We start from the raw sequence: 21,859 nt of genomic DNA on the forward strand, positions 1-21,859 counted from the left end.
GCTGAGTATGGTGGCACATGCCTGTAATCCCAGCTACTTGGGAGACTGAGGCAGGAGAATCGCTTGTACCTGGGAGGCGGAGGTTGCAGTGAGCTGAGATCAAGATCATGCCATTGCACGCCAGCCTGGACAACAAGAGCAAAACTCTGTCTCAAAAAAACAAAAATAACTGGGCATGGTAGCACGCATGTGTGGTCCCAGTTATGTGGGAGGCTGAGATGGGAGGATTGCTTGAGCCCAGGAGTTTGAGGGTGCAGTAACCAGAGATTGTGCCACTGCACTCAGCCTGCATGGCATATCTTTTTTTAAGAAAAAAAGAAAAAGAAAAGGAAACCAAAGCCCAGATTATCTAGGTCATCAGGGCCATCTGGTGAGTTGCCAGAGGGCAGAAGTCACTGTCTTGTTCCTAGCACCTGACTTAAGACACAAAGTTTATGAAGTAAGCAAGCGAACAGCCAGAAGTCTCCAGACTGGGGCTCCACACCAGGCCTATGGAGCTAGAGCCCTTTCCCCCAGCTAGAAGGAACGCCCCAATGAACAGAAGAGGCTGACAGCCAGAGTGAAAAACTTTATTATTAACAGGCGACAACAAGAAAGCAAATGAATACCCTTAGAACATGGACAGCATCTCTCCCAGCAGCAGGCAGGGGAAAGGAGGCAGGAGGGGTAGGCCTAGGGTGTTCCCTAGGAAAGGGCCAGGTTCCCTCCATCCAGCTGGAGGCACTGAGACGGCCTCATTCAGGGAAGTCCAGGATGGCAGCTGAGGGCAGCAGGTTGAGCAGCCAAAGCCCAGGCCTAGTGGATAAACAGGGTCCAAAATGTGACCTTTCTAGGCTGATATCACCACGGGGGCGTCATGGGCTGAGGATTCTGCAGATAGGACATCACCACGGCAGAGATGGACAGCCTGAGACAGGAGAGAAGTGTCAGTCCAGGATGGGCAGGCTGGAGTCCCCCCACCCCTTACTCAAGAGTCACTCGTTCTCTAGGCCAAGTCTCACATGAAGCTACTCATCATTTGCTTCGTGTCCTCCGAGCTCCGAGAGTTGGCAAAGCTGATGAAGGAGCAGTAGACAGCGACCCAAGCACACCACTTCAGCTGGGGAAAGGTAGGTGGGTGGGCAGGTCAGTGAAAGGCACAACAATGAGTCCCGAAGCCACCTTTCCAGACACCAGTTCATGCCCACTGATTCCATCTGATGCAGCTGGGACCTTGCCCCCCGGAACTCCTCAGTCCCACCTGCTCATGGCATACTCCAGATACATGGTTTCTAGTCCTACTGCCTGGACTGCGTCTCTCAGGGCCAAGACTCTGACATCCCACATGCTTAAGACCCTGCCCCTTTCCACGAGTCCCCTCCAAGTTGCTTCAAAGCCTGGCCCCACCCGCAGACCAATCTGCCACATCCCCGCCCTGACCCGAATTCTTGACTTCACCAAAGACTGGGGCTTTCTTGGCCCAGCGTCATCCCAGCCCCACTCCCGGCCGATCTCAGGTCCTGCCTCATCAGCAATGACAAGACGCCCGGCTTCATTCCAAACCCGCCCCCGGGCCTCGTTCTCAGGTCCAACTACACCCACAGAAGCTCAATCCCGCCCACCTTAAGCATGAGGCCGCACATGCTGAAGATCATGCCCAGCAGGTTCATGTAGTCCGGCGTCGGGTCGTCCAAGGCCGGGTTACATTCGCTGGGCGGGGGCTTGTACCTGCGACAGGCTCGAGGGTCAGGGGCGCTCAGGTCCTGTCCCCGGGATAGACAGCCGCTTCCCAGGGCCCCGATCCACACCCCCAACCCGAACCCGTGGCCACGACGCTGGTGTCCTCACCTAAGCACTTTGTTCGGCCTCCGTGGGTCCGACATATTGTTAGTAGACATAGCGAGTCGAAGGCCAGGTCACGCCTCTTCCGCTGCAGAAATTGCAGCTTCCGGCGTGCAAGCTGAGGGCGGATTTTAGAGTAACACCCGAGGCCCTCACATTTCCGTTCCTCATGACAGAGGCTTGGACTCCTCCTACCCAGAGATCGGAAATTTAGGAGAATCCAGAAGCCTTCCTTGCAAAGGAGAAATGGGGAAAAGAACCTGAAATCGGGCTTCAATAGTTCCAACAAGAGCACCCAAATGCCAAAATGATGAACCCGGAAGTGATAAACAGGAAGTAGTTCAGGAAGAACAATAATAAGGTTACACCCAAGCGTGGGTTTCGAAGGCGCGGAATCTTCCATACAGACCGATTTAAGGCGGCGAGGAAGGGGTCCTGGGACTATGGCTTTCCCTGAGCCAAAGCCGCGGCCTCCGGAGCTGCCGCAGAAACGGTTGAAGACGCTGGACTGCGGGCAAGGGGCGGTGCGAGCCGTACGATTTAATGGTGAGCGCCTTAGTCTTCATTCCGGGTCCTCCTCCCGCCTCCTGAGGTCGGCGGCCCAGTAACCCCCGCCTGGTGTTCCCCAGTGGATGGCAATTACTGCCTGACGTGCGGCAGTGACAAGACCCTGAAGCTATGGAACCCGCTTCGGGGGACGCTGCTGCGGACGTACAGCGGCCACGGCTACGAGGTGCTGGATGCGGCCGGGTGAGCCGGGGGCCAGGCTGGGATGGGAGCGCTGAGGCTGGGATCCGAGGTCGATGCTGATCTTCCTCCTCCTTTACTCCAGCTCCTTTGACAACAGCAGTCTCTGCTCCGGCGGCGGGGACAAGGCGGTGGTTCTGTGGGATGTGGCATCAGGACAGGTCGTGCGCAAATTCCGGGGCCATGCAGGGGTGAGTGAAAGCCTGGAGACCCTCATTCGAGCGGAGGGGACCCGTATTAGCGCACAGGTGGTGATGAGGCCACCCCCATTACACCGTAAGGATCCCTTCCCCAGATGACGATCCCCCGCTCCGCATGCCAGGCTAGGCAGTCACCAACCCCTGTCCTTGCTGTTCCCCCAAAACCTTTCACCTCCCCTTCTAACCTTTGCCCTTGCTTTAACCGACACTGGGAACCCTGCCTTTATCCCAGTCCTCCAAAGTCCAGCCTCCTCTGAGTGGCAATAACTTTCTCAGAAGGTGAACACGGTGCAGTTTAATGAAGAGGCCACAGTTATCCTGTCCGGTGAGTCTGGGACCTACGCAGGGGGGGTCCAGGATGCTGCCCTTTCCCTCCAAACCTGACCTCACCATCATGCTGGCCTCACAGGCTCTATTGATTCCAGTATCCGCTGTTGGGATTGCCGCTCACGGAGGCCTGAGCCAGTGCAAACGCTGGATGAGGCCAGAGATGGCGTGTCCAGTGTGAAGGTGTCAGACCACGAGGTCCTGACAGGGTGAGTGGAGCCAGGACCTGGTCTCAGCCGAGGTGCTACTGGGAATCATAGCTGCCCCCATGCTCAGATTAAAACCTACTCTCAGCTGGGCACAGTGGCACACAGCTGTAGTCTCAGCTACTTGGGAGGCTGAGGTGGAAGGATCACTTGAGCCCAAGAGTTTGAGGGACCACTGCACTCCATGCTGGGTGAAAGTGAGACTGTCTAAAAAATAAAATAATAATCAAGCCGGGTATGGTGGCTCACACCTATAATCCCAGCACTTTTGGAGGCCGAGGAGGGCAGATCACTTGAGGTCAGGAGTTTGAGACCAGCCTGGCCAACATAGTGAAATCCCGTCTCTACTAAAAATAAAAAAATTAGCCGGGTGTGGTGATGGGAGCCTGTAATCCCAGCTACTTGGGAGGCTGAGGCAGGAGAATCACCTGAACCCGGGAGTTGGAGGTTGCAATGAGCCGAGATTGTGCCACTGCACTCCAGCCTGGGCAACAGAGTGAGACTCCGTCTCAAAAAAAAAAAAAATAGATAGAATGAAACGATTTAAAAAGTTAAATAAAAATAGACTGGGTGCGGTGGCTCACGCCTGTAATCCCAGCACTTTGGGAGGCTGAGGCAGGCGGATCCTGAGGTCAGGAGATCGAGACCATTCTGGCTAACACGCTGAAACCCTGTCTCTACTAAAAATTCAAAAAATTAGCTGGGCGTAGTGGCAGGTGCCTGTAGTCCCAGCTACTCGGGATGCTGAGGCAGGAGAATGGCGTGAACCCGGGAGGCAGAGCTTGCTGTGAGCCAAGATTGCACCGCTACACTCCAGCCTGGGCATCAGAGCGAGACTTCGTCTCAAAAATAAATAAACAAAACAAATTTAAAAAAATAATCATAAGGAAATTTTTTTTTTTTTTTTTTTTTTTTTTTTAAGATAGAGTGTCTGTCGCCAGGCTGGAGTACAGCGACGTGATCTTGGCTCACTGCAACCTCCAGCTCCCGGGTTCAGGCAATTATCCTGCCTCAGCCTCCTGAGTAGCTGGGACTACAGGCATACGCCACCACGCCTGGCTAATTTTTGTATTTTTAGTAGAGACGGGGTTTCACCATGTTGGCCAGGAGGGTCTCCATCTCTTGACCTTGTGATCCGCCTGCCTCGGCCTCCTAAAGTGCTGGAATTACAGGCGTGAGCCACCGCGCCCGGCCGAAATAATATATTTTCTATTCATTAAGTGGAAGTGAAGAGATCATCATAAAGATCTTCACATTGAGAAGGCGGAGGAGAAGGAGGAGGAGGGGTTGGTCTTGGTGTCTCAGGGCTGATAGAGGCAGAAGAAAATCCACATATAAGTGGACTGCTTCAGTTCAAACCCTGTTGTTCATGGATCAACTGTACTTTGAAAAGTGCTCCCTCTGGTGGCTGTGGGGGTGCAGGGAGACCAGAGTAGTCTAGATGATGGTGCTGGGTAGTGGGGAAAGTGGTGGGACTGAGTACTGAGGAGGAGGAGCTGGAGAATACAGAAGGGGGAATTGGGCCAGGTGTGGTGGCTCATGTCTGTAATCCCAGCACTTTGGGAGGCTAAGGCGGGCGGATCACCTGAGGTTGGGAGTTCAACACCAGCCTGACCAACATGGAGAAACCCTGTCTCTACTAAAAATACAAAATTAGCAGGGCATGGTGGCGCATGCCTGTAATCCCATCTACTCAGGAGGCTGAGGCAGGAGAATCGTTTGAACCTGGGAGGCAGAGGTTGCAGTGAGCCGAGATCAGGCCATTGCACTCCAGCCTGGGCAACAAGAGCAAAACTCTCTCAAAAAAAAAAAAAAAAGAAAGAAAAGGGAGAATCGGAAGGTCGCCAAGGGTTTGGAAAAGGGGTGTGGGTCTTGGAAACGATGCAGTAAGACCTGACTGGCCCTGGGCCTGAGTCTCAAGGCCAGAGCTTCAGAATTCCACTCCTGTGCACTGGAAGAGCAGGCCCAGCGGGCTGGGAAGGCACAGGGCTGCCTGGAGCCATGGAGCCTAGGCAAGGCTCCCGCTGGATCTACCCTCTCCCGCAGCTCCGTGGACGGCCGCATGAGACGCTATGACCTGAGGATGGGCCAGCTCTTCTCAGACTACGTGGGCAGTGAGTGTGGCCGGAGATGTGAGACAGGCAGGGAAGATGGGGGGCCAGCCAGGGGCACCCCAGCCTCACTCACCTATCCGTCCCTCCTCCAAGGCCCCATCACCTGCACCTGCTTCAGCCGGGACGGGCAGTGCACCCTGGTGTCCAGTCTGGACTCCACATTGCGGCTCCTGGACAAAGACACAGGGGAGCTGCTAGGCGAGTGAGTCCTTGTGGTGGTGGGGATCTCTTCCCTCCTCTCCCACCTCTGGAGAGGACCAAGCCCCCCGATCCTGTCCACCCTTAGGTACAAGGGCCATAAGAACCAGGAGTACAAGCTGGACTGCTGCCTAAGCGAGCGTGACACACATGTGGTCAGCTGCTCTGAGGACGGGAAGGTGTTCTTCTGGGACCTGGTGGAGGTGAGGTGACCCCAGCCTTATTTCATACCTGAAGGCTAGGATCTTCTTTTTTCTTTTTTGAGACAAGTCTTGCTCTGTCACCCAGGCTAGAGTGCGGTGGCCCGATCTTGGCTCACTATAAACTCTGCCTCCAGGCCGGGCGCGGTGGCTCAAGCCTGTAATCCCAGCACTTTGGGAGGCCGAGACGGGCGGATCACGAGGTCAGGAGATCGACACCATCCTGGCTAACACGGTGAAACCCCGTCTCTACTAAAAAATACAAAAATCTAGCCGGGCGAGGTGGCGAGCGCCTGTAGTCCCAGCTACTTGGGAGGCTGAGGCAGGAGAATGGTGTAAACCCGGGAGGCGGAGGTTGCAGTGAGCTGAGATCCGGCCACTGCACTCCAGCCTGGGTAACAGAGCGAGACTCCGTCTCAAAAAAAAAAAAAAAAAACTCCGCCTCCCAAATTCAAGCGATTCTTCTGCCTCAGCCTCTGAGTAGTTGGGATTGTAGGTGCATGCCACTATGCCCAGCTAATTTGTGTATTTTTAGTAGAGACAGGGTTTCACCATGTTGGTCAGGCTGGTCTTGAACTCCTGACCTCATGATCTGCCCACCTCAGCCTTCCAAAGTGCTGGGATTACAGGCCTGAGCCACCACGCCTGGCCCTTTTTCCTTTTTTTGAGATGGAGTCTCATGCTGTTGCCCAGGCTGGAATGTGGTGGCGCCATCTCAGCTTACTGCAAGCTCTGCCCCCCAGGGTTCAGGTGATTCTCATGTCTCAGCCTCCCGAGTAGCTGGGATTACAGGCCCCCACCACCACACCTGGCTAATTTTTGTATTTTTAGTACAGACAGGGTTTCACCATGTTGGCCAGGCTGGTCTCAAACTCCTGACCTCAAGTGATCCACCCGCCTCGGCCTCCCAGAGTGCTGAGATTACAGGCCTGAGCCACCGTGCCCAGCTTGGGCTAGATGAGAAGGTGAGGCAGGAAGGGCATTCCAGGCAAAGGGAACAGCATATGTTGTGTAGAGGTGTGGCCAGCGCATGCGTCAGTCAGGAAACAAAGGCTTCAGGGTGGCGGCAGCTGCGGCAAGATCCAGGTTAGGCTGGGCCACAGATGCCAGGCCAAGCAACTGGCACTGACCCCTGGGCAAGGGGGAGCCGACGGCCATGTCTAACCCTGGGTGAGACAGGGCTGTAGTCATTCAAGAAACTGGAGCTACATCTGAGCATCCCTGTGCATGTTTTCAAGCCCTGAGCCCTGTCCTTGACATGTCCCAGCCTGGTGGGGAGTTAGGCCAGAAATAGACCATCCTGGTGTAGTGGGGTCAGAACTGGGGGAATCTTGGCCAAGGAGACATCAGTGCTGGGCTTGGCCAGGGGAACTAAGGCCCGTAAGAGGATGGAGGGAACCGGAGGCCCCTGGACTTGGCAGACAAGCTGTTGCTTTAGGAACTAAGATAGCAAGAATGTTCCACCTATTTCTTGTGGGCCCAGTAGAACAGAAGTTGCATTGGAGGGCAGACACATCAAGGGACATTTTCAAGGTGGAAAGAGGAACCATGGCTTGCTTGAGGAACTGTTTGCATTGGTGGTGACCAGGGGAAGTGGGGATCATGGGTGCTGCCAAGTGGACAGGATGGAGCCCAGCTTGTGGCAGGGAACACGCAAGCTGCGAGCAAGGCATGCTCCAAGCATGGTAGTGGCAGAAAATCAGCGGTCTCTGGACACAGTGTAGAAGCAGAGCCAAGAGGAATGACTGATAGAGGAACGTGTGGTACAAGAAAAAGACTCCCGGCCAGGAGCAGTGACTCACACCTGTCATCCCAGCACTTTGGGAGGCCGAGGGGGGTGGATCCATGAGGTCAGGAGATAAAGATCATCCTGGCCAACATGGTGAAACCCCGTCTGTACTAAAAATACAAAAATTAGCTGGGCATGGTTGTGTGTGCCTGTAATCCCAGCTACTCAGGAGGCTGAGGCAGGAGAACCCCTTGAACCAGGGAGTTGGAGGTTGCAGTGAGCCGAGATCGCACCACTGCACTCCAGCCTGTCAACAGCGAGACTGTCTCAAAAAAAAAAAAAGAAAAAGGCTCCCAAAGCCAGGCGCGGTGGCTCACACCTGTAATCCCAGCACTTTGGGAGGCCAAGGCAGGAGGATCACTTGAGGCCAGGAGTTCCAGACCAGCCTGGTCAACATGGTAAGACCCCATCTCTGTTATTTTAAAAAATGAAAAGTCAATAAAAGAGGCTCCCAAGACACGCAGCCTGAACACCTGGTAGGACAGAGCTACTGTGGGTCTCAGTCTGGGGTAGGTTCATTTTGCAGTGTCCAGGAGGCAATTAGAGGCAGGTGGCTGAAGGTCAGGCGAGAGGTGACTGAGAGCTTCAGTCAGGACTGAGATGGGGGGTGCCCAGGGACCTCAGGAACGAGGGGACAGCCCAGCCACAAATAACCACTCCCTACCCCTCGCTCCACAGGGTGCCCTGGCTCTGGCCCTGCCTGTGGGTCATGGCGTGGTGCAGTCGTTGGCCTACCACCCCACAGAGCCCTGCCTGCTGACCGCCATGGGGGGCAGCGTCCAGTGCTGGCGGGAAGAGACCTATGAGGCAGAGGATGGAGCAGGCTGAAGCCAGGGGACCCACCAACAGGACCAAGGACCGAGACACAGATGCGGAAGGACTGCAGAGACCATTTTATTCTAGAGACGTGGCTGACCAAAAAGTAGGGGAGGGGCTGGGTCTGCAAATTAATAAATAGAGGAGGGGGTAAGACCTTGGGACAGCAGCTGCTCAGTCCTCGTTCTTCTCATGCATGAAGGCATCTATCTTCTGGGCAAAGGTTTCAGCCACGAGCAGGGGGAAGACCAGGGAAGCGTCGGCATAGACCTGGGTAGGGGGGAACCTGGGTAAGCCATGGGTCCCACGCCCGAGGTCCCAAAGACCCTGTGCCCCACCCAGTCAGCCCTTACCTTGACGGGCTGTGCATCCACCCGGATCTTGCCCCAGGAGACAGCCTCGTCTGGTCGGGCACCCGAGTCGGAGCCATCAAACTCCTGGGCTGTGTTGATGTAGACAGCATAGTCGGCCCCGTTCCGCTGTGGGGAGAGGAGGGGCACGGCGGGCCCAGCCAGCCAGTCACAGGAGACAGACACAGAGGGAGGACACCATAGCCAAACAGGCTGAGAGGTGTGTCCCAGATGAAGGAAGCCCTTTGCAGGCCCTCGCTCCCAGACAGGGCCCATGTCAATGTCTGGGGTCACTAGAGCTGCCGGGCAACAACGGCCCGTGTTTCCCCAGACCCAGCAGCCAGGTGTCAACAACCTGCCCCATCGGCAAGGCAGGAGCTGCCAGCAACTGTATCCTCAGAAGCCCTCCAAATCCAACCACCTCCTGCCTCCATGGTGCCCATCCTGATCCCTGCATGGTCACCACCGTCCTGGACTGGAGTTCTCACTCACCTGCCACCATCTGTTCACCACATGGCCACCAGGGGGAGCATGGGAACCCGAGTCAAGTCCTCTCCCACCTCCCTCAGGGCAAAGACCAAAGCCGCGCCTCAGCCCACAGGGCCCAGCAGACTGCCTGTGGCACCTCGCTGCATCACCTCCTGGCCCTCACCACTCCACTTTCCCTCACCAGGTTCCCAGCTGTTCCTGGATTACTTCAGGCACCCCAGAGCCTTTGCACTGGCTGTTGCCTCTCCTGAGAACTTTGCAATCCAGAAGCTCAATCCTACCACAGCAGCTGCAACTCCTGGCACGGGAGACAACCACATGGCTCCTGGGAGATGCCTCCCCAAACCCCTGCTCCCAGCTCATACTTCCAGAAGCCTCCTTCCAAAACCCCTTGTTAGACAGAACCCCTTTCTCTTATCCCATCATCTAGTATTCTCCATAGCAATGACTGCCCCGACATGGATGTCACTTGTTTGCTATCTCCCCTACTAGAACATCAGTCCCAGGGGAGCAGGGATCCTGCTTTGTCTAGTTCATGCTGTCTCCTCAGCGCATGGCATAGGCCTAGCACACAGCACGTCTGCACAGTGGGCCGAAGCACCACCCCCACTCACCATGAGGTTGGCATTGGCGATGTGGTGCTTGACCACGCCCCCGCCCAGAATGATCATCCCAGTGCCCTTGGCAAAGATGGCCTGCGTGTTGATGAGCCTCAGGTCTGGGGAAAGAGGGTCTAAGTCAGGCCTTGGACTCAGCCGGCCCTCCTTCCCATCTCCTCTGTGGCCCCAGCGCCTCACCCTCAACGATGTCCAGGACCAGGCCCGGGTTCTTGTAGGAATGGAAGAAGATCATGTCGCCCAGCGAGCCGTCTGTAAGTGCGGGACTAAACACAGGGATGTGGTTCTGCAGAGAACATAACAGGACAGTGGCTGGAGCTCAGAGCCTGCATCACTCTCTGACTGTGGGCGGGGTGCCTAATTTATCTAGGACTGTTTCCTCAATTATAAAATAAGCGTAACAGTAACACCTCTCACAGACAAGGCCTATATGAGAAAACCCACAGAAAATACTTAGGATAGTGCCCGGCACGTAAAGAACCAGCCTATTCTTAGCTTGCTGAGCTGTTTCTTTCTCTTTTTTTTTTCTGAGATGGAGTTTCACTTGTTGCCCTGGTTGAAGTGCAATAGCACAATCTTGACTCACTGCAACCTCTGCCTCCTGGGTTCCAGTGATTCCCCTGCTTCAGCCTCCGGAGTAGCTAGGATTACAGGCATGTGCCACCACACTCAGCTAATTTTGCTTTTTTTTTTTTTTTTTAGTAGAGATGGGGTTTCACCATGTTGGCCGGGCTGGTCTTGAACTCCTGACTTCAGATGATCCACCACTTCGGCCTCCCAAAGTACTGGGATTACAAGCATGAGCCACTGTGCCCGACCCTCTATCTCTTTTCTAAAGAGCCAGCTTGTGGCCGGGCGCGATGGCTTGCACCTATAATCCCAGCACTTTGGGAGGCCGAGGCGGGTGGATCGCCTGAGGTTGAGAGCTCGAGACCAGCCTGACCAACATGGAGAAACCCCGTCTCTACAAAAAATGCAAAATTAGCCAGGCATGGTGGCACATGCCTGTAATCCCAGCTACTTGGGAACTTGGGAGGTTGAAGCAAGAGAAATGCTTGAACCCAGGAGGTAGAGGTTGCTGTGAGCCAAGATTGCACCATTGAACTCCAGCCTGGCCAACAAGAGTGAAACTCTGTTTAAAAAAAAAAAAAAAAGAGCCAGCTTGTACAACATGGTGAGTCCCCATCTCTACAAAAAAAATTGGCCAGGCATGGTGGCAACCACCTGTAGTCCCAGCTACTCAGCAGGCTGAGGCAGGAGAATCGATTGAGCCCAGAAGTTCAAGACAGCAGTGAGTCATTATTGTGCCACTGCACTCCTGCCTGGGCAACAGAGTGAGACCCTGTCTCGTAAAAAAGAAAGAATAGGTAGGCTGGGTGTGGTGGCTCACATCTGTAATCCCAGTACTTTGGGAGGCCAAGGCGGGCGGATCACTTGAGGTCAGGAGTTCAACACCAGCCTGGCCAACATGGTGAACCCCCATCTGTACAAAAATACAAAAATTAGCTGGGCATGATGGTGGGCGCATGTAATCCCAGCTACTCAGTAGGCTGAGGCGGGAGAATCACTTTAACCTGGGAGGCGGAGGTTGCAGTGAGCTGAAATCATACCATTGCACTCCAGCCTGGGTGACAGAGTAAGACTCTGTCTCAAAAAAAAAAAAAAAGAGGGCTGGGCACAGTGGCTCACGCCTTTAATCCCAGCACTTTGGGAGGCCGAGGTAGGCCGAGGTGGGCGGATCACGAGGTCAGGAGATGGAGACCAGCCTGGCTAACACAGTGAAACGCCATCTCTACTGAAAATACAAAAGATTAGCTGGGTGTGTCGGCGGACGCCTGTACTCCCAGCTACTTGGCAGACTGAGGCAGGAGAATGGCGTAAACCCAGGAGGCGGAGCTTGCAGAGAGCCAAGATCGCCACTGCACTCCAGCCTGGGCAACACAGCGAGACTCCGTCTCAAAAAAAAAAAAAAAGGGTAGACAGCCTTTTTCTTTTTTTGCAGATTCTGATTATCTAATTAAAGGGAGTGGCTATCTCTTATTTTATAGCCTCTGGGAGTGTGGGACCCAGAGCCAGGCCCCAGGGGAGTCGCTAAGTGCTGCCCCTACTGTTCCAGAGATAGTCTGGGAGGAACATAAGGATGCTGAGGCCCCACTAGTTATCTGTGTGACTAGGGACAAAATTACCTAGCCTGGCCAGGCACAGTGGCTCATGCCTCTAATCCCAGCACTTTGGGAGGCCAAGGTGGGAGGATTGCCTGAGGCCAGGAGTTCAAGACCAGCCTGGGCAACATATGGAGACCCCCCGCCCCATCTCTACAAAACAATTTTTTTTTTTTTTTTTTTTTTTTTGAGACGGAGTCTCGCTCTGCCACCCAGGCTGGAGTGCAGTGGCCGGATCTCAGCTCACTGCAAGCTCCGCCTCCCGGGTTCACGCCATTCTCCTGCCTCAGCCTCCTGAGTAGCTGGGACTACAGGCGCCCGCCACCTCACCCGGCTAGTTTTTTGTAGTTTTTAGTAGAGACGGGGTTTCACAGTGTCAGCCAGGATGGTCTCGATCTCCTGACCTCGTGATCCGCCCGTCTCAGCCTCCCAAAGTGCTGGGATTACAGGCTTGAGCCACCGCGCCCGGCCTACAAAACAATTTTAAAATTAGCTGGTCATGGTGGCATGTGCCTGTGGTCCCAGCTACTCGAGAGGCTGAGGTGGGAGGACTGCTTGGCCCCAGGAGGTTGAGGCTGCAGTGAGCTGTGATCACATCACTGCACTCCAGCCTAGGTGACAGAGCCAGATCCTGTCTCAAAAAAAAAAAAAATTTACCATGCCTATCTGTGTTTGAGTCTCCTCATCTAAGCGTGAGGATGCTGAGAATAACAGTGGTGAATCCCCAGGTGGCTGGAAAGATGAAGTAACACATGTCAAAGTCTGGCTACTTTGCCCCCGCTTAGGTCCTCACCTTCTGGGCCCAGTAATACACGGACTCTGGGTTGTTGATCTCCTTGCCCAGCCGGGCGATCATCTTAGAAGGCGTCCACTTTACACCCTAGGAGAGGAGGTGAGCTTCAGGCCATGCCTCCCCTGACTCCCACTGGACTGGCCCCTCCAGGTTGCCCCAGCCCCACCTCTGTGTTCTGCTCCAGCACCATCTGGTCCAGAATGGGCATCAGCCAGTCCTCAAACTTGCAGTAATTGTCATTGGGCACCAGCAGGTTTCCGATCCTGAGGACGGGAAGCATGTGGGCATCAGGCCCCAGGACCCTTGGTCCAGCTCCCCTGCCCAGCACCACTCAGGGTTCTCACCTATTGATTCCATTCTCCCGGAGCTCCTTCCCCCTGAGGCTAAACTCGCCCAAGTATGTGGGCGCCAGGCACTTGATGAGGTCCTCCTCCACGCCGCCAGCTGTGGTCACCAATACATCCACCTGCAGCCACAGGGCAGTGAAGTTGGCCCAAGAAGGAAGCCCCGGCCCTCATTCTGGGCAGGACTTCTAACCTCATCCTTGTCCAGTGACTCCTAGGAGGGAGCTCTGCTACAAAACAAAACTCGATTCTGTTCCTCTGCTTGTAACAGACTCCTATCTCCCCATCTCACTTAAACGATCAATAACTGCATCGCCCATTGACCCAGAGGCCAAGGCCACGGCCCCACCAGGTCCCCACCATGTTGTGCTGCACAAGGTAGCGAATGGTCTCACGGATGCCTGAACTGATGAGGTTGGATGTATATCCCAGGAAAATGGTGCAGCCGGTAAGTGGGCGGCGGCTCTGGGTCAGGTCTGCATGCTGGTCTTCATCCTGTGACAGTGGTTCCAGCTTCTTCTCGATCTGAGAGTAAGAGCCAGGTCGAGTTAAGCACTGGCGTTAAATCCCAGACCCAGGACTCCAGGTGGGCTCCAGAAACAGATTTCACCCCAGGCCCTGCACAGTCAGGGATACAGGACCAGTTCTACAGGAGACCAAGGTACATCTCCTGTGCAAACTCTGCCCCTTCCCAGACCAGATCTCAGGACACGCGTTAAGGATTTGCCCCCACCCTTTTTTTTTAGACAGAGTTTCACTCTTGTTGCCCAGGCTAGAGTGCAATGGCGCAATTTTGGCTCACCGCAACCTCCGTCTCTCAGGTTCAAGCAATTATCCTGCCTCAGCCTCCCAAGTAGCTGAGATTACAGGCATGTCTTTTTAGTAGAGACGGGGTTTCTCCATGTTGGTCAGGCTGGTCTCGAACGCTCGACCTCAGGTGATCCGCCCGCCTCAGCCTCCCAAAATGCTGAGATTACAGGCGTGAGCCACCGTGCCCGGCCTTTTTTTTTTTTTTTTTTTTTTTTTGAGACAGAGTATGGCTCTGTCACCAGACTGGATTGCAGTGGCGCGATCTCGCTGCAACCTTCCGGGTTGAAGCGATTCTCCTGCCTCAGCCTCCGGAGTAGCTGGGACTACAGGCGCGCATCACCATGCCCGGCTAATTTTTTGAATTTTAGTAGAGACAGGGTTTCACCATGTTGGCCAGGCTGGTCTCGAACTCCTGATCTAGTGATCCACCCGCCTCGGCTTCCCAAAATGCTGGGATTACAGGCATAAGCCACCGCGCCCAGCCAGCCCCCACGTTTTTAGGAATCAGAGAGCATCTCCTTTCAGATCCGGTCCCTTCCCCGCTGGGAAAAGCAAATCTAAATTCAATCACCGCCCAGACTTAGGCTCCTCCTCCCAAATCCTCCCTTAACTTGTATAGCCTCAGGCTCCGCCCATTCCAGAAAGCTTTAAATTTACCTGGAACCCGCTCCCACACCGAGAATCAGTCCTTGCCTCCTCGGGCTACCGTACTACCCTGTAACTACTACAGTGCAAAATCCCCTTTCCAGGACAGAAACTCCCGCCCAGAATAGGTCCCGCCTTCCTCCAACTATTGGGCCGCTCAAATAAAAGACACATCCCCTCCACTGGAAGCCCTGCCCCCGTACCGCACTGGTTATGCAAGCCACGCCCCTCCGCGTCCCTAGAAGTCCCGCCCCCGTCCTCACCATGGCATTGACTTGCTGTACAGCGCGCCCGAAGTTGGTGGCCTGGAAGCCGGTGGTGCCGAAGGCTTTCAGCAGCGCGCGGTAATCCACACCGCGGTTGAAGTCGTAGCCCCGAACCTGGGTGCTTTCGGGCGGCAACGTCGAGCTGTGCTTTAGCACGGCGGCCAGCGCCGCCGCTGGCGCCTCCCGTTCCGGGGAACCTTCCATGCGCCTGTAGCCAGCTCTCGAGTCACAGCGGCCCCAAGCCGGGCTTACGGCGGCCCAGAAACGCGTTAATCCCCGACGCGCGCGTCTCGCAGGAGCACAGGAAGTAGGGAATGCGTTTTTGGAAGAAAGACCGGAAGTTGATTTTTCACGTGACCATTTTTAGGCCCTGTAAACCTGGTCGCCGCCATCTTTGCGCATGTGTTCCGTAATACGGAAGCCGCGAGGAGCCGTTAGGTCTTGTCTTTTTCTTTTTTCTTTCTTTCTTTTCTCTTTCTTCTTTCTTTCTTTCTTTCTTTCTTCCTTCCTTTCTGTCTTTCTTTTCTCTTTCTTCTTTCTTTCTTTCTTTCTTCCTTTCTTTCGTTTCTTCTTTCTTTCCTTCCTTCCTTTTCTTTCCTTCCTTTTCTTTCCTTCCTTTCTTTCCTTTTCCCTCTCTCCCTCCCTCCCTCCCGTCCTCCTTCCTTCCTTCCTTTCTTCTTTCATTCGATACAGGGTTTCACTCTTGTCGCCCAGGCTGGAGTGCTATTGCGCGATCTCAGCTCACTGCAACCTCCACCTTCCGGGTTCAAGCGATTCTCCTTCCTCAGCCTCCCAAGTAGCTGGGACTACAGGCATACACCACCACGCGCGGCTAATTTTGTATTTTTAGTAGAGACAGGGTTTCTCTTTGTTGGTCAGACTGGTCTCGAACTTCCGACCTCAGGTGATCCGCCCGCCTCGGCCTCCCAAAGTGCTGGGATTACAGGCGTGAGCCACCGCGCCAGGCCTTTACGCCTTTTCATGTGTTCCCGACTTCGCATGAAGATTCTTTTTTATTTGTATTATTTATTTAATTTATTTTTGAGACAGAGTTATGCTCTTGTTGCGCAGGCTGGAGTGCAGTGTTGCAATCTCGGCTCACGGCAAACCCTGCTCCCCTAGTTCAAGCGATTCTCCTGCCTCAGCCTCCTGAGTTGCTGGGATTATAGGCACCCACCACCACGCCTGGCTAATTTTCGTATTTTCAGTAGAGACGGCATTTCACCATGTTGACAAGGCTGGTTCTGACCTCACGTGATCCGTCCGCCTCGGCCTTCCAAAGTGCTGGGATTACAGGCGTGAGCCACTGCCCCCAGCCAAGATTTTAATGCCGCCTGCTGGAGACCCACCGCTTTGCCGGCGCTTGCCCATTCGTTTCTGTTCTGTCCCCTCGGGAGGAGACGCTGGTTTTGTTGTTGTTACCTTTTTTTTTTTTTTTTTTTTTGAGACAGAGTCTTGCTCTGTCGCCCAGGCTGGAGTGCAGTGGCCGGATCTCAGCTCACTGCAAGCTCCGCCTCCTGGGTTCACGCCATTCTCCTGCCTCAGCCTCCCAAGTAGCTGAGACTACAGGCGCCCGCCACCTCGCCCGGCTAGTTTTTTGTATTTTTTAGTAGAGACGGGGTTTCACCGTGTTAGCCAGGATGGTCTGGATCTCCTGACCTCATGATCCACCCATCTCGGCCTCCCAAAGTGCTGGGATTACAGGCTTGAGCCACCGCGCCCGGCCTGTTTTTGTTTGCTTGTTTGTTTGTTTTTGAGATAGTCTTGCGCTGTCACCCAGGCTGGAGCGCAGTGGCGCGACGTCGGCTCACTGCAACCTCTGCCTCCCGGGTTCACACCATTCTCCTGCCTCAGCCTCCCGAGTAACTGGTACTACAGGCACACGCCACCACGCCTGGCTAATTTTTTGTATTTTTAGTAGAGATGGGGTTTCACCGTGTTAGCCAGGCTGGTCTTGATCTCCTGACCTCGTGATCCGCCTGTCTTGGCCTCCCAAAGTGCTGGGATTACAGGCTTGAGCCACCGCGCCCGGCCTGCTGTTGTTTGATAGGGTCTCACTCTGTCGCCAGGCTGGAGTGCTGTGACGCGATCTCGGCCCACTGCAACCTCCGACTCCCGAACTCAGGTCATCTTCCCACCCCAGCATCCCGACAAGCTGGGACTACAGGTGTGTACCACCGTCCCCAGGTAATTTTTTTATGAGGATCGCTTCTTAAGCGTCACCCATGGACAGGATTTCCATCACCAGGCAGTGTTAGATACAGTTCCAGCCTTCCTAGGCCACTTTTGTCTAATGGGATAGTGAGCCCAGTTCGTGCCCTCACAAGTCTCCAAAGCCTTCACATGCTGCATAACGTTTTGTTCTTCCTTTATAGCTGCAGCTATCACCTCCACCTCCTCTGGGAAGCCTTCCCTGAACTTCCACTGGGTCAGTGGCCTCTTCTGGGACCCAGGGCTGCCGTCTCTTTCCCACCAGCAAGACTGTGAGACCCTCAATGTCGTCTGCACCTCAAACGCACCCTCCTAACAGTGCATACGGTCAACAGGATTATTCACTCACTGTACAATTCATGCAGTCTATTCTCTATGGTGGACTCTGTGTTAGGCACTAAGGATTTCGTGGTGAACAAGACCAAGATGTGGACTCTGCCCTACTGGAGCTCACAATCTGATTGGGAAGATAGAAAGCTAACAACAATGGTGAGTACAATCAGCTTTTTTTTTTTTTTTTTTTTTTTTGAGACAGAGTTTCACTCTTGTTGCCCAGGCTGGAGTGCAATGGCATGATCTCAACTCACTGTAACCTCTGCCTCCCGGTTTTTCAAGTGATTCTCTTGCCTCAGCCTCCCAGGTAGCTGGGATTACAGGCATGCACCATCACGCCCGGCTAATTCTTGTATTTTTAGTAGAGACAGGGTTTCACTATGTTGGTCAGGCTGGTCTCGAACTCCTGACATCAGGTGATCCACCTGGCTCGGCCTCCCAAAGTGCTAGGATTACAGGTGTGAGCCACCGCGCCCAGCGCAATCAGGATTTAAACAGGATGATTTGAGTCTTTAGGTGGAGGAGTTGGGTATTTTAGTTGGAGTGATGGGTGAAGAACGCCAAGGAGGTGAGATTTGAGCCAAAGCCAGAAGGCTGAGAAAATCTCCATATGTGAAGATGCAGGGAGGCCATTCCCTGCACGTGGGTGGACAGAACAGCAAAAGCCCTGAGGCTGGAATGAGCCTACCTTGTTGGAGGAGCCAGACATCCTCCTTGACATCCTCACTTGGATCTCAAAGTTGCCCCCTCAGTTCCCTCTCTACCTATCCCTGGTCTTTCTGCATCTCAGCAAATGGCCCCACCCTTCACTCATCCGCTAGACTGAAAAATAGGGATTGGGGCTGGGCACGGTGGCTCACACCTGTAATCCCAGCACTTTGGGAGGCCAAGGCGGGCGGATCACCTGAGGTTAGGAGTTAGAGACCAGCCTGGTCAACATGGCAAAACCCCGTCTCTACTAAAAAATACAAAAATTAGCCAGGTGTGGTGGCACACACCTGTAATCCCAGCTACTCAGGAGGCTGAGGCAGGAGAATCACTTGAACCCAGGAGGTGGAGGTTGCAGCGAGTCGAGATGGTGCCCCTGCACTCTAGTCTGGGCAACAGAGCAAAACTCCATCTCAAAAATAAATAAAAATTAAAAATGAGGAGTGGAGCTTGCTGTCTCCCCTTTTTGCACACCCCACATCCATCCTTCTCAGCATGTCTGCCAACCTCTACCTATAAAGTAGGTCCGAAATCCAGGTATTTTCTTTATCCTCATAGCCTACAAGGTGGCTTTGGTCTTCTTCAATCCATCTCCCACCTAACAGCTAAGATCAGAGAGCTTTTTTTTCCTTTATTTTTTTTTTTTTGATGCAGGGTCTCACTCTATCATCAGGGCTAGAGTGCAACGGGACAATCACACCTCACCGCAGGTTCAACCTCCTGGCCTCAAGTCATCCTCCCACTTCAGTCTCCCCAGTAGCTGGGACTACAGACACATGCCACAGCTCCTTAACCATAAATCAAACACGTTACGGTTAAAACCTCCTAATGGTAGCTTCCCCCTGGGAGTAAAATCCAAGCTTTTCACAGTGGCCTTAAAGGGCGCCTCTCAACCTCCCTGCTTCCACCTCCCACCATGTTGGCCCTCCCTCCCTCTCTCCTATCCAGCTACATGGACCTCTTTGCTGTTTGTGGAACCCACCAAGCTCTTTTTTGTCCAAGTAGCCATGTACTTGCTGGTCCCCCTGCCTAGAACACCCCATTTCTCAGTTCCTTCTCCTTTGGGCCTAAGTTAAAATGTCACCTCCTCTGAGAGGCCTGCCCTGACCACTCCTCCCCCCTTTACCTTGATTTTATTCTTCTTTCATATTCTCTTTCAGATGTATGCTCTTTCACTGAGTACATTTTCTGCTGTCCATCCCTGCCTGACTAGAAAGGCAGCTCCATGAGGGCAGGGTTTTGTCTTGTTTCATTGCTCATTTTGGTTTTTTGCACAGTGCTGGGCACATATTAGAATCTCAGGTGGGGCAAGGCTCAGTGGCTTATGCCTATAATTCCTTTGGAAGGCCAAGGATCGTTTGAGGTCAGGAGTTCAAGACCAGCCTGGGCAACATAGTAAGAACCATCTCTACAAAAAGTTAAAAACATAAATTAGCAGGGCATGGTGGCTCACACCTATAATTCTAGCTAATCAGGAGGCTGAGGTGAGAGGATCACCTGAGCCCAGGAGTTTGAAGTTACAGTGAGCTATGATTGTACCATTGCACTCCAGCCTGGACAGAGCGAGAACCTGGGCTTTAAAAAAAAAAGGCCAGGCATGATGGCTCACACCTGTAATCCCAGCACTTTGGGAGGCCAAAGCAGGTGGATCACCTGAGGTCGGGAGTTCAAGACCAGCCTGACCAACATGGTGAAACCCCGTCTCTACTAAAACTGCTAAAAATTAGCTGAGCATGGTGGCACATGCCTGTAATCCCAGCTACTCGAGAGGCTGAGGCAGGAGAATCACTTGAACCCAGAAGGTGGAGGGTGCAGTGAGCTGAAATCGCGCCATTGTACTCTAGCCAGGGCAACGAGCGAAACACCATCTCAAAAAAAAAAAAAAAAAAAAAAATTTAGCCGGGTGTGGTGGCTGGCATACGCCTGTAATCCCAGCTACTCAGGAGGCTGAGGCAGGAGAATCACTTGAGCCCGGGAGATGGAGGTTGAAAGTGAGCTGAGATCGCACCACTGCACTCCAGCCTGGGTAACAGAGCAAGACTCTCAAAAAAAAGGCCGGACACGGTGGCTCAAGCCTGTAATCCCAGCACTTTGGGAGGCCGAGATGGGCGGATCACGAGGCCAGGAGATCGAGACCATCCTGGCTAACACAGTGAAACCCCGTCTCTACTAAAAAAATACAAAAAACTAGCCGGGCGAGGTGGCGGGCGCCTGTAGTCCCAGCTACTCGGGAGGCTGAGGCAGAATGACGTAAACCCGGGAGGCGGAGCTTACAGTGAGCTGAGATCCGGCCACTGTACTCCAGCCCAGGCGACAGAGTGAGACTCCGTCTCAAAAAAAAAAAAAAAGAGAATGAAGGTATTGGAGATTTGGGCCTGAGCAGTGGTGAGAGCAGGAGAGGCAAGGCTGCATGTCGGAGATGGCAGAGTCTGACAAAGCAGATGTGTTGGGAACAGTTAGCAGGAGATCCAGCAGGTCAAGGGGAGGCCAGGGCCTCCTCGCTCCCCCAGCCAAGGCGCACAGCCCACAGGGACCCAGGTGACACATGACACCAGGGCAGCCACAGGCCCTCCTGGGACAGGGACCCCCTCAGCCGAGGCAGCTGCTGCTGCTGCAGCTGGTGACATTTCACTCCATGAGAGTCCTGGCTTCAAAGTCTCTGCAGGGGTAGCAGAAGGAGAAAAGAGGTTTGGAGAGGACAGGCCGGATTGGGGAGGGAGCCAGAGCAGGGTGGCCGCCAGAGGACCAGGCAGCCAGAGGTGGCTTAGCCGAGGTGCGTGGGCCTCACAGGTCCAGTAGCAGCCACCCTCATCCTGCAGTCCCCAAGGAACATAGGAGGAGGTGCGGGAACCCTCGGGCAGCCCTAGGCTCCCCCTAGGGGACTGAGGTTGGGCCTGCTGCCCACAGCCCTGCCCACTTTCCCCAGATGTCCAGCAAGGTGACCATCAGTGGTGATATTGGGCAGGCCTGCCAGGCAGTGGAGCAGCTCCGGATAAAGGTGGGCATCGACTGAGTGAAGGTGAGGGTCAGGGCCGGTGCAGAGTGGGAAGAGGTGGAAACACATGGGCCAGGGGACAGGTACATGCCCGTGTCTGATCTGACTGACCCAGTTGGTCTGCAGGTGTCCAAGGTGGCCGCCGATCTGCTGCAGTTCTGCACAGAGCAGGCCAAGAGCAACCCCTTCCTTGTAGGCATCCCAGCCGCCACGAACCCCTTCAAGGAGAAGAAGCCCTGTGCCATCCTATGAACCCAGGACAATGCCACCCTGTGGCCTGGGCAAACCAGGGGACCTCAATAAACATGAAGTGAATAATTCTCAGGGCATGGCTGAGCCCGGCTGAGATGGGAGACCAGAGGGACTTTGGGCTTGCAAGGGCCAGGTACACACCTGGCCCAGCCTCCCTCCCCGGCCTGACCCCAGGGTCACAGCCACAGCAGCACACACAGACCCTAGAGCCCCAGACGGAGAATACGCCATCCCCCTTGCCGTCCCCAGCACTCATGGGATAGCCTGAGCAGTTACCCTTTCAAATGGCCAGGATTTGAGTCATAATCTACACACCACACACATCACACATCACACACACACAAGTGACATCATAGATCCAGGTGACCACGATCCCCAGGAATCTCCCTCTTCAAATAAACACACAGCAACAGCTGACACGCACCCCCCAGCCCAGACGTGCTATCTCTCCCAGTCACTCCCACGA

General features: G+C 54.2%; 4 protein-coding genes across 4 annotated transcripts; 2 read left to right on the plus strand and 2 right to left on the minus strand.

The window, feature by feature from the left end:
- Nucleotides 1–553: 553 nt before the first annotated feature.
- LOC105467116 (WD repeat domain 83 opposite strand) lies at nt 554–1,964 on the minus strand. The gene is made up of 4 exons (XM_011716551.3): nt 1,828–1,964; nt 1,602–1,707; nt 1,002–1,099; nt 554–907 (listed from the first exon to the last, which is right to left on the minus strand). Exons 1-4 carry the CDS (start codon nt 1,875–1,877, stop codon nt 841–843), a joined length of 321 nt encoding a protein of 106 aa, XP_011714853.1. The 5' UTR covers nt 1,878–1,964; the 3' UTR covers nt 554–840.
- A 269-nt stretch (nt 1,965–2,233) lies between these two features.
- LOC105467170 (WD repeat domain 83) lies at nt 2,234–8,587 on the plus strand. Its single transcript, XM_011716672.2, has 9 exons — nt 2,234–2,367; nt 2,451–2,571; nt 2,654–2,759; nt 3,045–3,093; nt 3,178–3,304; nt 5,348–5,415; nt 5,509–5,617; nt 5,702–5,816; nt 8,281–8,587. Exons 1-9 carry the CDS (start codon nt 2,265–2,267, stop codon nt 8,428–8,430), a joined length of 948 nt encoding a protein of 315 aa, XP_011714974.1. The 5' UTR covers nt 2,234–2,264; the 3' UTR covers nt 8,431–8,587.
- On the minus strand, nt 8,481–15,322 carry LOC105467321 (deoxyhypusine synthase). Its single transcript, XM_011716854.3, has 9 exons — nt 14,892–15,322; nt 13,534–13,698; nt 13,174–13,295; nt 12,996–13,092; nt 12,830–12,916; nt 10,055–10,160; nt 9,872–9,975; nt 8,772–8,897; nt 8,481–8,688 (listed from the first exon to the last, which is right to left on the minus strand). The coding sequence occupies exons 1-9, from the start codon at nt 15,096–15,098 to the stop codon at nt 8,593–8,595; spliced, it is 1,110 nt and encodes a 369-aa protein (XP_011715156.1). The 5' UTR covers nt 15,099–15,322; the 3' UTR covers nt 8,481–8,592.
- Nucleotides 15,323–16,832: 1,510 nt separating this feature from the next.
- On the plus strand, nt 16,833–21,802 carry LOC105466963 (G protein subunit gamma 14). The gene is given in 5 exon segments (XM_071086254.1): nt 16,833–17,061; nt 17,270–17,594; nt 21,073–21,185; nt 21,187–21,275; nt 21,278–21,802. Coding segments are annotated over 4 exon segments (432 nt in total). The 5' UTR covers nt 16,833–17,061; nt 17,270–17,480; the 3' UTR covers nt 21,394–21,802.
- Nucleotides 21,803–21,859: the final 57 nt, after the last annotated feature.

The sequence above is a fragment of the Macaca nemestrina genome, chromosome 20, assembly GCF_043159975.1.
Source record: "Macaca nemestrina isolate mMacNem1 chromosome 20, mMacNem.hap1, whole genome shotgun sequence".
In the NCBI taxonomy this organism is placed as follows: Eukaryota; Metazoa; Chordata; class Mammalia; order Primates; family Cercopithecidae; genus Macaca; species Macaca nemestrina.

Coding starts and splice junctions, on each gene's coding strand:
- LOC105467116 (XM_011716551.3), bottom strand. CDS start 1,877: ATGTCTACTAACAATATGTCGGACCCACGGAGGCCGAACAAAGTGCTT. Junction 1,100..1,601: donor TGTGCGGCCTCATGCTTAAG/GTGGGCGGGATT, acceptor ACCTTTCCCCAG/CTGAAGTGGTGTGCTTGGGT. Junction 908..1,001: donor CAAATGATGAGTAGCTTCAT/GTGAGACTTGGC, acceptor CTCCTGTCTCAG/GCTGTCCATCTCTGCCGTGG.
- LOC105467170 (XM_011716672.2), top strand. CDS start 2,265: ATGGCTTTCCCTGAGCCAAAGCCGCGGCCTCCGGAGCTGCCGCAGAAA. Junction 3,094..3,177: donor GGCCACAGTTATCCTGTCCG/GTGAGTCTGGGA, acceptor CTGGCCTCACAG/GCTCTATTGATTCCAGTATC. Junction 5,416..5,508: donor CTTCTCAGACTACGTGGGCA/GTGAGTGTGGCC, acceptor CCCTCCTCCAAG/GCCCCATCACCTGCACCTGC.
- LOC105467321 (XM_011716854.3), bottom strand. CDS start 15,098: ATGGAAGGTTCCCCGGAACGGGAGGCGCCAGCGGCGGCGCTGGCCGCC. Junction 9,976..10,054: donor GGTCCTGGACATCGTTGAGG/GTGAGGCGCTGG, acceptor CTCTTTCCCCAG/ACCTGAGGCTCATCAACACG. Junction 8,898..9,871: donor TCGCCAATGCCAACCTCATG/GTGAGTGGGGGT, acceptor CTCTCCCCACAG/CGGAACGGGGCCGACTATGC.